This window comes from Schistocerca americana, chromosome 6 (genome assembly GCF_021461395.2).
Source record: "Schistocerca americana isolate TAMUIC-IGC-003095 chromosome 6, iqSchAmer2.1, whole genome shotgun sequence".
NCBI classification, from domain to species: Eukaryota; Metazoa; Arthropoda; class Insecta; order Orthoptera; family Acrididae; genus Schistocerca; species Schistocerca americana.
In genome coordinates this window covers 476,394,497-476,411,239 of record NC_060124.1, presented here as the reverse complement: position 1 = coordinate 476,411,239, position 16,743 = coordinate 476,394,497, and the positions used below count along the sequence as shown (strand labels likewise).

The following is a 16,743-nucleotide window of genomic DNA, read 5'->3' as shown; positions in this document are numbered from 1 at the left end:
CCATCAGCTACCTTTCTATTTATTTGGTTTACGGCTGTACAGGTTCTACCTTATGGCACTTTAAAGTATCCAAGAAGAATAATACGTTGCGTGCGTTAGGATCGCTTACGAATTGAACATAAGAACAAGTCATAATTCAACATACTTTATGGACGATAATTTAATGGTATATTATCATATGTACGTCTTCATTGCTATGACTGCATATAACTGTCAGAAAATAATTTAGAAATTGTTTTTCGCAATTTTGGGAGCACACTAATTTTGAGCAGTATTTGCAAAACTCTTATATCACTGTTTTAACGTACTTACACTAGGAAGATTAGAATTACTTTATAGAAATCTGATAATTATGTTATATTTAATTATCTTTCATCGTTGGAAATTTTATTAAAATGACATGTCAATATTTGTTTTATTATTGTGGAAGCACACCATTTCCAATAGTTGTTACAAGGCTGTTACATAAACAGTATAAATTCGATCACAGTACTCTGAAAACCAAGAAAATCAAATGAAGCCTTCCATGACCTGGTTTATGATTTCGTGAACTTACGCATTACAGACATTTTTATTAAGAAGTCTAGCGATAGTCATACATTCTATGGTTCTATTATGCTTCGTCGTAGAAGTGGTAAAAACTTGTCTAGGAATAAAAGAATGGCAGCTGCAGGTATCAAGAAATCATTCATACAGTTCTTGGCAGCTGCAGTCCTTATCACAATAAAGATTACGGATACAGGGTGTTCATTTTAAATGAAGACATTGAAATATCTCGAAAACTATACATCGGATCAAAAGAAGTTATAATTTCAATTTGTTTGTCTCGGAGGGGGACATCCAGCGATACCACACTCGACCTCCCAGCACATCCCATGCATGGGTGGCGGGGGTGGCAACTTTGAAATCTTCCAATACTAAACCCTGTTTTTTATTGCAGATTACAATTCTACGGCAAAATCTACATACGTTTTGTCTGAAGCATTTTCTTCGTTTCGCCACAGGTGGTGCTGTAATCGGAGGAATGGAAATGAGTGTACAATCGTAATTTACGACATATGCATCTATATCTACGTGATTACTCTCTCATTCACAATGAAGTGCCTGGCAGACGGTTCAATGAACCCCCTTAAAGCTCTCTCTGTACCGTTCCGTTCTCGAATGACGTGCGGGATAAACGAGCACTTAAATTTTTCTGTGCGAGCCCTAATTTCTCTTACTTTATCATGATGATCATTTCTCCCTATGTAGGTAGGTTCAAACAGAATGTTTTTGCAATCGGAGGAGAAAACTGTTGATTGAAATTTCATCAGAATATCCCGTCGCAACTAAAAAAGGCCTTTGTTTTAATGATTGCCCCTCCAATTAACGTATCATGTATGTGGCGCTATCACCCCTATTTCACGATGATACAAAACGAACTGCCCGTCTTTGAACTTTTTCGATGTTATCCGTCATTCTCACCTGATGCGGATCCCACGCAGCACAACAATACTCCAGGACAGGGCGGACAAGCGTGGTATAAACAGTCTTTTAGCAGAGCTGTTGTACCTTGTAAGTGTTCTGCCAATGAATGGCAGTCATAGCTTGCTCTAACCACAACATTATCTATGTGAGCACTGCAATTTAGGTTACTTTTAATTGTAATCCCTAAGTATTTAATTGAATTTAAAGCCTTCGGATTTGTGTGAATTATCGCGTAATCGAAATTTAGCAGATTTCTTTTAGTACTCATGTGAGTGATTTCACACTTATCCTTATTCAGGGTTAGTTGCCACTTTTCGCACCATACAGATGTCTTATGTATATCATTTTACATTTCATTTTGGTCATCTGATGACTTTACTTGATGGTAAATGACAGCGTCATCTGCAAACAGTCAAAGAGGGCTATTCAGATTGTTTCCTATGTCATTAAACATAGATCAGGAACAATAGAGGGCCTATAACACTTCTTTGGACAACGCCAGATATTATGTCTGTTTCACTAGATTACATTCGTCTGTTACTACGAACTGTGGCCTTTCTAACAGGAAATCGCGAATCCAGTAGCACAACTGAGGCGATATTCCATAGGCACGCAGTTTGGTTAGAAGACGCTTGTGAGGAACGGTTTCGAAAGCCTTCTGAAAATCTATGTATGCTGCTCAATGGCCCCTGAATATCCAGTCACACGTGGGATCCCACGTCCTTGCTGCGATAGTAGGACAGGCCAGTATTTCATAACCTGTCACTGGAAACCCGATTCGCAACGTTGTATTCCTCCGACATATCGAACGGGGGGCTACTGACGCGCCACTGTTTCCTTGACTCCAGGCGAACGCTACTCTATATTACCAATTAAAGTAAGTTTCAAACGTAGTACTGTCAACTCCAATACACTAGTTATCCGCTTTTCAAGTGACAATACACACGACAGAAGGATATCTGCGGGAATGTCAGCACAGGCGTTTCTGACGCGATCGACCATCTCTTCACGACGTGTTGGCACTTGTTGGTACACCCCATCTTTTAAATATCCCAACAGAAAGAAATCCGTCAACTTCAAATCTTGCGACATAGTGCGCCAATTAATTGGGCCACCTCTGCCGATTCACAGACCAGTGTATACACTGTCTAATACTCCCGTGCTTCAATTGTGTAATGCGTTGGGCAACCGTCATGTTGAAACACATACGTTGCCGAACGTCCAGGGCAACGTCCTGGAGTAGTACCGATGGTTCCTATTCCAAAACTATTCGATATTAGCGTCCATTCAACGGGCCGTCTATTAAATACAGACGAATGAGTTTGTTCCCTATTACGTCACACCATACATTAACCGACCAAGGACGTTGATGGTCACTTTGCCGTAACCAGTGGGAATTATCTGAACTCCAATAATACACGTTATGCCGGTTACGCTACCATGGTTTGTAAAAGCAGACTCATCGCAAAGTAGTTCCTCGGAAAAGGACGTGGAGGTCGTTTGCATTTGTTGCCACGCCCATTCACAAAACACTGCCCCATTATGGAAAAACGCGCCATGAAATTCTTGATGCAGTGACACGTGGTACGGATGATACTTACGACGATGCAGTATTGTGGCAATACTACTTACAGACATACCGGAATCGCGATGTAATTGCTGGGCGCCGGCCCTGGCGGCCGAGTGGTTCTAGATGCTTCAGTCCGGAACCGCATTGCTGTACGGTCGCAGGTTCGAATCCTGCCTCGGGCATGGATGTGTGTGATGTCCTTAGGTTAGTTAGGTTTAAGTAGTTCTAAGTTCTAGGGGACTGATGACCTCAGATGTTATGTCCCATAGTGCTTAGAGCCATTTGAACCATTTTTGAATTCCCGGGCGCTTAAGCCTAGTTTACACGACGACACTAGGTTGCAGGCAACTGCGCTACCGGCCGGCGCGCTTCTGCGCAACTCATTGGTGAAACTAAACACTTTCGGCGTGTTCCTCCTTTGACGACACTAGTTGCATGAGTTTTGAGATTATGTGTGTTTGAAGAGTGCAGACAAATTGAAATATGAAGTGGGGAACGGAGAATAATTTTAGCTTTTTGATGTCTACGCTTTGCATACGTGTTTGTGGGATTTCAGTGATGCTGATTACAAAAATAAGCAACATATTGCTGGCGCTGAGACCGTCATGTGTGATCATAACATAAATGGTTTGACAATGTCTGAGCTGCAGGACAAAATTTATTGAGTTAGGAGCACATACAAAACTGAATTAAGAGAAATACAAGCAAGTGTAATTCTAGCTATGGCAATGCTCTCTTCTACAAGACTAAAATCCCATCGATCGAGTTGGTCAACTCTTTGTTAAGGAATATTGGTGACAGGAGCGAAGGCTATACTAATTCAGGAAGCTGCTTTCTTTATTCAATATTCATCTATTTCAAACGTCGCTGCAGTGCCCCCCATTCACATATGTTTGAATTTTGAAATACTGCGACTGTACAGATCTATCTTCAAGATAGTTTGCAAACCATTTTCTCATTAATGCGGCCTGCTTCGAATAATTATTGTTGCTACTGTTAACAATTATTAGTGTTAATGTGAATAATTATTGGTGTTAATGAAATAGCGTCATCACCAACTAAAACGGTATCTTACAGCATGCCTAGTGTTCTCGATTGTAATGCACGCAATATGATATCTAATTTCAGTTCTGGCGACAGTGCTTCATGCATTACAGTACCTTTATTCCTTATCTCATAATTATCTCTATTTAGAAGAAACGTGAACAGTTCTGGTGACATTCTAAGATAATTAAGAGGGCTTCTTGGATTTTCCGTTATAAATTATTTCAGCAAGGATGCTGAGCAACCGAGCTGACTTTTCTTCATCCAGTCACGAATCGAAACACGTTTCTTATATTTTCCTTTTGCAGCGATTCCACACAACAAGCTTTAACTCAATCACAGCTCGTGCGACGTGCAGCTGCCAAAACTTTCATTTCAGACACAACTCAGGGACCCACAAAACTACGAAACTGAAGTGGATACTGGTGTCGACGTGTCTACAGTCATATATGAAACCACTTGAGTGCAACTCACTCCACGTAACAAGTGGTGCAACTAGGCTTTACCCGCGGGTTGCGGCGCACTGCCTGTAGTACAGCTATTTCATTAGCTTCTCCTGCATTACGTTTGCTTCGTTTCCTGTTTCCGGTCTGTATGCTGCCATCAGACATAAAGGCGTTGAGAACCTTGTACAAGGAAGAGCAAGAAAGGCATACAACGCAACAGCAGCCTCATTGTCCCCTACATTCTACGTGAATCAAGATCATTTGTTTTTTCCTCCTGTGGTTGCCACTTGTACGTCGGTTCTCCAAATGACAGGTAGTTTAGCAGGCAATTAACACTGCGAAAGTATTGTAATGTATAGAGCCGCTACACGTTCTACGTCTACACAATACGTGAGCTCCCGTCGCTGGGTACTACCTGTTGTGATACGTCGTAGTTCGCTACAAGCCCACCGTGGCGCTTCGAGTACTTTCCTGCTCGATAACAAAACGCTGTGAATGGGGTTTCCCATTATAAGTTGTTCAAATGGCTCTGAGCACTATGGGACTTAACTTCTGAGGTCATCAATCCCCTGGAACTTAGAGCTACTTAAACCTAACTAACCTAAGGACACCGAGCGAGGTGGCGCAGTGGTTAGCACACTGGACTCGCATTCGGGAGGACGACGGTTCAATCCCGTCTCCGGCCATCCTGATTTAGGTTTTCCGTGATTTCCCTAAATCGTTTCAGGCAAATGCCGGGATGGTTCCTTTGAAAGGGCACGGCCGATTTGCTTCCCAATCCTTCCCTAACCCGAGCTTGCGCTCCGTCTCTAATGACCTCGTTGTCGACGGGACGTTAAACACTAACCACCACCACCACCTAAGGACATCACACACATCCATGCCCGAGGCAGGATTCGAACCTGCGACCGTAGCGGTCGCGCGGATACAGACTGTAGCGCCTAGAACCGCTCGGACACCCAGGCCGGCCAGAAGTTGTTAAATACTGGCCTGTCCTACCCTCACAGCATTGAGGTGGGATCCCATGTGCCACTCGATATTCAAGGGTCGCTGAGGAACATGTCGTAAATTACGATTGTCTGCCTATTTTTGTTCTTCCGATTACAGCACCATCTGTGGCGATACGAAGAAAATGCTGCTGACAAAACGTAGTTAGATTTTGCAGTGGAATCGTAATACACAATAAAAAAAAAGGGAGTTTAATTTGAAGATGTCAAAGTTGCCCCCCAGCCGGCCACGCATGCTCGGTGTGGTGGTGGTGGGGGGGAGGGGGGGCGGTCGAGATTGGTATCGTTGGACATCCCCCTCCGAGACAAACAAACTGAAATTATTGAAAGTATAACTTTTTTCGTCCGATATGTATTTTTCGGGGTATTTCAATGTCTTCAGTTAAAACCCACACTGTAGATTACTAAGGTAACACATGTCAAAGTCGAACACCTCACTTATCCTGCTGTCGTAGAGAATACTTACGTCTATTTTGGCGAAGAGGACGTGGAACTCGCGGAAGGGCGGCGAGCGGCCGCGTACGAACTGGAACATCTTGCGGCCGTTACGGAGCCACTCCACTTTGTGGAGCAGTTCGCGCGGGACGCTGTACTCGCAGCGGAACAGCGCAGAGTGGCCGAACAGCACGTGCCGCGGCGCCGCCAGCCGCACGTCCAGCTCCGCCTCCGCTGTGGGCACAAACAACGGCGCGGGCTCAGCACGGCCTATAAACAACAGCGCTGAGTCGCTGTTCAGGGCGTGCTGCAATAGCCGCCAGCCGGATACTCAGCACAGGATCTGCTGGGGACGCAAACAATAGCACTGCATCTGCTGAGGACAAAAACAACAGCATGAGTTCAGGTCAGGATGAAAACAACAGCATTGACTGGCTGTAATGTATATACTATGGCATCGCCAGTTGACCGCTAACCACCGCCTCGCTCAAGCTGCGGTGAGTAACGCATAAGCTGATTGTCGCTGTTGCCACTCGAGATGTCGGGACGCGGAAGGGGACGCAAAGCTGCTGCCTTGGCGGAGTTGCTGCTCACGCTAGCAGGAACATCCGGCAAGAAGAAGAAGAAGAAGACTACAACGCAGTGCTTTCGCTGCCAAAAGCTTGGCCACGTCGCCAAGCACTGCAGCGGAGCAGTTGCGTGCTTGAAGTGTGCGCAAGCACACGACACACGCGACTGCAAAAAGCAGAAGGACGCCCCCTGTACCTGCGTCAACTGCGGCGGCGCACACGCGGCCAACGCCCGTTCCTGCGCCTACAGAAGAAACAGGCGCGGACCGGAGAAGAAGACGCAGAAGCAAGTGACCACCACACACGAAGAGGTGGTCACTTGTACCGAAGACGTCGTCACCAGGTGCCTTAATGACGCCGTCCAAGAAGCCATGTCCGCCTTCAAATCCGCCATGGCGGAAGAGAGGGCGGCCATGCTGGCGGAACTGGGCGAGGCTCGGTGTCAGATTGCTGAGCTGACGCAGGAGCTTCGATCAGCCAAGGAAGCTTCCGCCACAACAGACACCGCCACCCAGACGACTCCTCCATGTGAGAAGGAGCTGGCGACGGTGGCCACGCAGACCGACGTGCCTGCCGAAGGGGAGGCAACACAGCCCAAGACGGACACCGTAGCAGCAGCGCAAGAAGGAGAGTGGGAAGAAGTCCCATTCCTCCCGCTTCCAGATATGTACAGCGCAAGCGCTGTAACGCAGAAGATCGCTGCATCGCTTCGCGATGGTACGTACCCCCACCACGACAACCCTTATCCTTTCGTTCCACCTAACTATACCAAACCTCAACCCCCACATCAACCAATTGAGTACCCAGAAGGCCTTGTAGGTCTTTCTAGGGAGGATTACATTCTGATTAATTCCTACCCTATCTTTACCGAGTGGCAAATGCGCTACATCATCTTCGCTCTGGTCAACGGAGAATACGAAAAAGCAGGATACACCATTCCCAGTATCCCAACCGAGGGAGAGCCCTCAGCAACAGCCAAGAAGAAGAAGAAAAATCGTCACACCGACAAGTACAGGAAATAGGTCATCGGCACTCCTTGCCAGTCCAGAAAAACCTACCAGTACAGAAAGAAGATTCGTCAAGATTCCCAGGGGAGTAAAGGCCAACAGGCCACAAACTTCCAACCGAACCTCCTCACAATGAGGAAGTCATCAAAGGAGCAGCGAGCGAACCACCGCCTCCACTGTGAGCAAAAACAACAGTGTGGGCTCAGCACGGGCTCCAAGCAACAGCACTGAGGCGCTGTTGAGGGCGTGCTGCAATAGCCGTCAGCCGAATACTCAGCACCGGATCTACTGGCGACACAAACAATAGCACTGCATCTGCTGAGGACGAAAACAACAGCACGAGTTCACGTCAGGCTGAAAACAACAGCATTGACTGGCTGTTGTAACATCCACGAGATAAATTTTAGCTACACTGCGACGAGAAGAAATTATGCCCCTAACAGTTATAAACATTATCTATCCGACATATGAAAAAAACAGTGAAATAAAACGATGATAAATATTAATTATTTTTATAATATTTTATGATGTAATTGGACATATCGATGTGTATCATACAAACACAATGATAATTCTAAATTCCTTTTATGATCTGCGTTTGTCTTTTTTGTGTTAGCAGAAGAGCCAACACCGTGTTACGGGTGGAGGCCGAAATGCACGCGTTTTAGCTCAAGCAGGCTGGCGCGTGGCGGGAAGAACTATACTGACGTGAGGTCTGGAACAAAACAAGGAATGAGAATTCAGAAAGCGGACGTAATTAGTTTGATACTTAGCGTTAATTCAGTAATGATGAACGTCGCTCTTGACGGTACATGATCCACAATATTATCTGTTCAGAATACATTTTGGAAGATAGTAATTATAGTCACTGAATACGGTGCCTTGCTAGGTCGTAGCAAATGACGTAGCTGAAGGCTATGTTAAACTGTCGTCTCTCCAAATGAGAGCGTATGTAGACAGTGAACGATCGCTAGCAAAGTCGGCTACACAACTGGGCGAGTGCTAGGGAGTCTCTCTAGACTAGACCTGCCGTGTGGCGGCGCTCGGTCTGCAATCACCGATAGTGGCGACACGCGGGTCCGACGTATTCTAACGGACCGTGGCCTGTTTAAAGGCTACCACCTAGCAAGTGTGGTGTCTGGTGGTGACACCAAGTCTTCCTTTGTTTTTACCTTTTGTTGGTTGGCTTTTGTAGGTTGCGGACGCAAGACGCATATCAAACTGAGGTCTGTTAAGAAATTGTTATTATTTGTTAATTATTACTTGTGAATAGAGTTCATTATTATCATAAATATGAGTGAATAATTATTTGTAACTTTAATTCCTCTCTCAATAAGCATTATCTGTGTTAATTATTTCTTTCCGCTGCAAGGAGCGCAACCATTGACTATAGCGATTTGTATCGCATTTTTATCTGTGTTTCTTACGAAAGTATCGAAGGTTTGCTTGATGAAAATTTGTCTAAATAGTGCACCATGTAATGGTAACGTTTAATAAGCATTACTTCAAATACTTATCCTGTTAAAAGGAGATTTGCTCTAACGATAGAAAGTCCCTGTCAATTGTCTGCCGCCATCTTAACAATTATCTCAGCGGCAAATTCAAATTACGCAGCTCTGCAGACATAAATGCCGAAGGTAATAAAAATGTGTAAAAATAAATGTGCACCGGTGGTCCAGAACTCATTTTAATGAAAGTAATACGAATAAGATTGGTTCTTTAAAAACAGTGCTCATAGCACAATCCATATAACAAGCTTTTCTTGCTGATGTATGGAGCCGAAATTGATTACGCACGAGTTGCGAAGAATATTGTTTCAGGTAACATACGTCAGTGTTGTGCGCGGCTGATATTCGGTGGTTTTAATGATAATTTTGCTGAAGATAACTGTTTCCATCATAATCAATAGTTGTATAGAATCTATTGTATGAACTGTGATTTAGTGACACTTACACAACTTACAGACAACACTTTAACACACCGTTAACTTGGAGTTCTTTAGCAACTTGACCAAATCTGTAGCTGGGAGAAAAAAGCACTGAAGTGATGGGGCAGTTTACCACTCGACGGGCGCTGCCGCCTGTAGCCTAGGCCTCGTACGTGACAGCAAGTGGTGCTTCCTTATAATAAATATATGGCATCCCATTACAAACGCTGACCATCCTGATCCAAGAGTGTCGATAAGTACACCACCCCAATGTGGATTATTCAGTCAGCCACAGGGAACCTCCAATTTACGAGCTGCGCCTAGTCATGGTCCGCTTGGAGCTGCATGGTGCTTCCTAGGTGGGAGCCTGTCTAGAGTCCTTGATTTGAGATCGATGCTTGGGGACCTATTTCATCCGGTCGTCCATGAGCTGCTGGCTGGTTGACGTACTTGAGCATAATGGTATTGCCAACCTTTACTACAGATTGCTGGCACTGGATGCCTGGTGTCTGCAGACCAGCTCTGCATGCAGTGAGTCACTGACTTTCGGTATGCGACGGGATTAATACTATCAGCTGCAGTGCGACATTACATAGGATCAATGGCGACGAATGAAAATGTATACTAGACCAGGACTCGAACCTGCGATCCCCTGATTACTAGGCAGCGCTATGCGGGACACAGCGCTACCGCAACAGCTCATACTATCTTCGCACGCCTCACTGGCGATTAACATTCCGACCATGCGCCACATATCCGCAGTGGTGTGCGAATATGTGGTGTCTGTTCTTTCGGACATAGCTGAAAGAATAGACACCATGCATTCATATAATTTGATTGGTCTAGTTGGGCAATGGTTCCACCTTCTTCAGTGCGGATCCACTAATATGACCAACATCCTCTGGGAATCTCAGAGAGTCAATGGACAGGGACCACGGATAGGTGACACTTGGTGGGAATGTGTATCGGCCATGAGGATTGCAAAGATAGTCCGTATAACTTGTACGAAACAACAGACCCCACTCATTCACATAAACTACGGAAGTGTTACCGGTGCAGAGTTTCTGCACGGACTGATCTCTCGATCATATCCCAAAAATAATCAATGGGATATCTTTCGGGCGATCTGGGTAACAATGTATTGGCTCGAATTGTCCACAATGTTCTTCAATCCAGTCGCGAGCAACTGTGTTCTCGTGACATGGCGCATTGTCACCTATAAAAGTTCCATCTTTATTTGGGAACATGAAGTCTCAGAATGGTTGCAAATGGTCTCCAAGGAGCCGAACACCCAGAGGACCCAGTCCATCCCATGTAAACACAGCCCACACCATTATGGAGCCACCATTGCTTTGAACAGAGCTTAGTTGAGTTTAGTGCATAAGTAACTAGTGATGGGCTATCGAACATGAATGTCTACAGACTGTGTTGTTTTCTGAAATATGGATATGTGTGCTCGCAATATTAACAGCGTCACGAATGTATTTAATAGTAATGGCAACGACATATAAATGTGTCAGCTCATTTTAAGTTGACATGGCTTAAAGCCACAAAAATCTGCCCTTGATAATGGCTTAAGGCCGAAATTGCAATCGTGAAATAAAGAAAATGTTACAGTCACTGACGTAAATATGGTGTCTTTTACAAAGTTCTACATGACTGTGAATCCCAGGTATAAAAAGTTATAGTTCTATGGCTTCGTGGGATCTGCGGCACACTCGGACCCTACTATCAGCTCTTGCCAACTGAAACTGGGACTCATCTGACCAGGCTACTGTTTCCCAGCCGATGTGGTTAGCAGTCCAGGAGAGGCGCTGCAGGCGATGACATGCTATTAGCAGAGGCACAAGCGTCGGTCCTCTGGTACCATAAGGCATTAACGGCAAGTGTCGCCACTCTGCTCTAAAGGACACGTTTGACGTACACCCCACATTGATATCTGCAGTTATTTCACGCAGTGCCGCCTGTCTGTTAGCAATGACTACGCAAACGCCTCTGCTCTCGGTCGTTAAGTGTACGCCGTCAGCCACTGCGCTGCCCGTGGTTAGAGGTAATTTGAAATTTGTTATTCTCGGCACACTCTTGAGGCCGTGGATCTCAGAATACTGAATTCCCCAACGATTTACGATTTATCATACACCTAGCACCAACTAACATTTCATGTTCAAAGTCTGTTAGTTCCTGTCGTGCGGCTATAATCACGACGGAAAACTTTCCACATGAATCACCCCAGTACAAATGACTGCTCCGCCAAATCACCACCTTTTATAACTTGTCTAAGCGATACTACTACCGTATGTGTATGCAGATATCGCTTTCCCATTTCCTTTGTCACCTCAGTGTAAAGGAAAATATGATTTTGGGACGATCGTAAGGAACTGCAGGAAAACGCGGACAAAAATTCCACTTTGTGTAAGGAACGTCACCTCGATTTCAATCTGGATAAATGTAAGACAATGTCTCTAATAAATATAAAGAATCATAGAGTATTTGATTACGTGCTGAACATCTTGAGACTGTCACATCACACAACGGAGGGTGTTGTGCCCTGGAACGTTTTTCAGACTTACCTCTAGCCAGCAGCAGAATAGACGTTTATATATTTACTTATTCCATTTTTAAATAATAGCAGTCAATTTTTGAGTGCCGCTGTCTTTTTCTGAAGCTACAAAAATTATTGAAGTAAAATAAGTTTTTTTTCTAAATGTGAAAATATAATCCAAGGTACGCAATGGCAATGTATGTATGAACAATGCACAGGCAAATATAAGAGATTCATTCTTTTTCAGAAGTCTGTATAGATGTAAAAATATGACTGATGCATGAATAGAGTCCTAAATTCAACCAACTTACGTTTTGCACTCTACATAGCTTCTATAAATGCCCCTCTTGTCACAAACGCACATCTAATAGGCAGTCAACTTCGTATCATAACTTATGTATAAACATCCTGTCAGCGGTCAAGACAAAAGCATTAATCCGCTCTCTGGGCTGTTCCAAAGTTCCGAGCAGTGGGCGTACTTAAATACGGTCCTTTCTGTACGCCAAAAGAAAAAAATTCACGAGGCGTTAGCTCAGGAGACCTGGGTGGGGAGATGGACCGGAGGCAGTAAAAGAACAGTGCCACATGACCTTTATCACTACCACGAAACCAAGGATGCGAATATTTGTCGTTTACATATCGACGAACGTCGATGGTCCGATGAGAGGGTGTTAAGTTATCGTTGAAATATGAAATTCTCGGAATCGGCAGTCAGTTGTAAAAACAACCAACCACAACTGCGACGTATCAAAGTAAGACGTAACCCACCACAGCCTCCTCAGAGTATAAAAAGGGCTCATGCAGTTTCTTCTGTGACAATGCACAGGAAACATTAACCTCATGCTACTCTCGTTCATGCGGCACAATTTCACGAGGATTTTCAGTGTCCCACACTCTCACATTGTGGTAATTAATCGTTCCACATAAATTGAAGGTTTCTCTGTCACTGACTATCAGCATGGAGGCGAAATGTTCATCCCCAAGTGATTTCTGTGTTGTGGTGTCAAAATTCAACGCGCTGTGAATAATTTCCTCCATAAATCAATACATAATTTATTTTATAAATAAATATTTATCATAAAGCCTAAGAGGTATTTTCCATCATGAAATAGTTTTCCTGTTTCAGTTAGTGCATAAGCTACAGATGGTGCTGTTTGAAATCTAACAGCTGTCGCAAAACGTTTCACACAGTTTGTTGCGGTATTCCAATTTCGTGGCTTCAGTGAACAGTTGAGTTTTTTGGATTGCGTATGAAACTTTCCCTCGGCTTCTCCATATCCACATCCAGCACACTTGACTGACCCGTACTTTTCTGTTTGCAGTGACAGCCAGAGTCCATAAATTGTTGATACCAAAGCACAGTGCTCTGTTTACATGGAGGTTCTATCCATAATTCTGGCTTGATACGAACTCTATGATTTCATGTATCCAATCATGCATCAGTCATATTTGTACATGTAGTGGTTTGGAAAATAAATAACTTCGAAAAGTAATGAATCATTTTAAAGCAAGGGAAATTTGTTAAGAAATGTAATCAGCAAAGTTAATTTGCAAATATCACATATTCCATTGTAGAACCTGGTGCGCGACCGACGGAGTATGATACATGGACCACAAGTTTTGTAACTAGTCTTAAAACATGCATAATTTTATTCATCAAAAATTCTGTGATTAAGGGTTAGCAATATATCCCAAAGAGCTTTGATAAATTATACAACACAGAAGTCTATAGGATTAAATATATTTAAAAATGGCGCCGAAAACCAAATCTCAACCATCACAGCGGCAAAAGCAGTAGAAAATGTCGGAAGCTGCATACGGTGGTCTCTAATGCGCTTTCTTTCATGTGATTCTAAAATCTGTCCCTAGACTGAATCGCCGATCAGGAAGCACCTTGTGTTTCTAGTTACTTTATCCTGAGGGTACAAACAGAAATGTTTGGTATTGCATGTGTTTGTTGGGGGCTGGGAGAGAATTGGGGCTCACATAGTATTTAGAACGATATTAAGTGGGACGATTGCGAAAATCAGTGGTTGTTTGGAAGAGTTCTGAGAAAGTGCTACGCCTCTCTAAATGGACTCGCGTGCAGGACCTTCCTTCAACCATTTCGAGTTTTCCAATATTTAAAAGTTCTTTTCAATTTTCAAGGGAGCATGGTAACAGATATGGGTCGATACAGAGATGTGCTGCTAGGACTGTAACCGGTTGGTCTAGTCCATATGAAAGTGTAATAGAGAAGCTCAGGAAACTTAAATGTGAATATTTGGAAGAAAGACAACGCAGCTCTCGTGAAATAATGTTTGGTTAGGGTTGGAGAATATTTTAAGAAGACTGTGCAGACATTATGCTGCCACCAACCCATGACGCCTGTACGGAACGTACATGAATGGAATGGGAGAGAACAGAAAAGGAATAAAAATTCGTAATATTGGTGCAATGTAACCTCCGCCATGCACTGTAGCTCGTGAAGTGTACATAGACTAGCTGAGTAGCCAGTTTCCCCGAGCCGTGTATTTATTCCAATCTTATGTTAGTTCATCTCCTCCTATCTTTCACTGCCCATCTACTGTTTCCTCTCTCTGACCATTTCCTCCTCTCCCATCTCTCTGTCCACCTCCTCTGTCCCCTACTCTACTTATCTCCTCCTTCCCCTGTCCATCGGCTCCTCTTCCCTTTCTCTCGCGATCTCCTTTTTCCCTCTCCTCCACCCTTCCTCTCTCCGTCAACACGGCATCATCGCCACCCCAATAAGAAGTTGGTGTTTGTCACACACCTAGTATTTCTTTCCAGATGGTAACTAACGTGTATACCAAGCTTGTTTGAAATCGAACCAGGAGCATTTTACCCACGCATTTAATCAGGTGCGCACATGTCACACACATTTCGCCTTATTTAACATATTTCACACTTATTTGTATACATATTTCACGTGTACCTTTAGTGAATTTCGCCCTTCAATTTAGTTTTCACGCAGCACCATGTTTATAACGTTATGCCTCCTGAAATAGGAGTCGCACATTGTATGGTTCTGCGAATACTGTCTTCGAAATGTGTTCCGAATAAAGCTGGCAGTAAGAAGGGAATAAATGAATATACAATGCCTGATGCGGAAGTTTTTATCGCATCTCAGTCTTTATGACGTCATACCTCCTGAACGGTGTGTCATACAATGATATATTTTTGCAGGTAAATACAGTGGTACATGTGGATACTGTATGCAAAATGTGTTGTGAATAGAGCTGGTAGTAAAGAAATATGGCCGGCCGAAGGGGCCGTGCGGTTAAAGGCGCTGCAGTCTGGAACCGCAGGACCGCTACGGTCGCAGGTTCGAATCCTGCCTCGGGCATGGATGTTTGCGATGTCCTTAGGTTAGTTAGGTTTAACTAGTTCTAGGGGACTAATGACCTCAGCAGTTCAGTCCCATAGTGCTCAGAGCCATTTGAACCATTTGAAAGAAATATTAAAATAAAATATCATGCCTGATGTGGCAGTTTTGGTGCATGAAAAGCGAAAATGTAGTAAGCGAACTTTTTCTTTTCGTTATTTTGTGGGGCGTATCAGGGAGAAGAAGTCTAGTAAACCTCTCGAATTATGTGTAAAGATTGTTGCGAGTCACTAAGTTCTCTCATTCTCAAATACTGGCTGAATATGCTCTGGATATTTGCGCTTGGTGAGCTATGCTATTTTTTCACCGCCAAAACTTTGAGAGGTACGAGGTGTGTAGAGGTACTCGTAGATAGTTCCTACCCCTGCGTGGTTCCTGCAGACAATAACTGATATGTGTACCAAGTATGACTGAAATCATTCCATTGGTTTACGAGAAGACGTGGAACATACATGTTGTTGTTGTTGTGGTCTTCAGTCCTGAGACTGGTTTGATGCAGCTCTCCGTGCTACTCTATCCTGTACAAGCTTCTTCATCTACCAGTATTTGCTGCAACCTACATCCTTCTGAATCTGCTTAGTGTATTCATCTCTTGGTCTCCCTCTACAATTTTTACCCTCCACGCTGCCCTCCAATGCTAATGTTGTGATCCCTTGATGCCTCAGAACATGCCCTACCAACCGGTCCCTTCTTCTTGTCAAGTTGTGCCACAAACTCCTCTTCTCCCCAACTCTATTAAATACCTCCTCATACATAGATACATACATACATATTTGTAATGTGTATGGATGTTGGTGTATGTCAGAACAAGCTATAGAACGACACTTCCGAACACTACCACTTCACTATCTTCCACATGATCAACACTACTGCTTGTGTGGGTATAATCACAGAAGCGTTTTAACAGTGGTGGAGGGACAACAATGCTCAACAGTCACAGAGATTTGTGACATTCACGAATCAGCTGTATCGAGAGCACAAAGAACATATGCACATCGGCACAGCCTAGGAGCCAGCAACGTTCTTTGCCCTACCAGGACACTGTCTACCAACACAGGCTGGAAGCTCAAAACTGTGCACATTTTCTGTAATAGAGTTGACACGCAGTTGTTGAAACTGGTGATAGAGACCGCCGTCGAATCACGCATGGTTCCGCGGACGTAGGCCGAGGAGACTCACGAGTGTATGCGACTGCGGAAATTTGTTGCAGTCGACATGCGAATCACTGTTTTCACAAACATTCGTTGCGCTGGAACACCAGGTGTGGCACAAATTGAATCTCATTCGGGATGTCCTGAATTGTGGTATATAATGGCGTGTTTACAGAGGTAGAAAAGTGATGTA

General features: G+C 44.0%; 1 protein-coding gene across 1 annotated transcript in view; it reads right to left on the bottom strand.

Moving 5' to 3' along the window:
- The window catches only part of LOC124619532, a 546,912-nt gene that overhangs the window by 216,469 nt on the left and 313,700 nt on the right, over positions 1 to 16,743 (bottom strand). Inside the window, exon 2 of the mRNA XM_047145993.1 lies at positions 6,001 to 6,203. Coding sequence (XP_047001949.1) covers positions 6,001 to 6,203 — 203 coding nt within the window. The remainder of the gene's footprint in view (positions 1 to 6,000; positions 6,204 to 16,743) is intronic.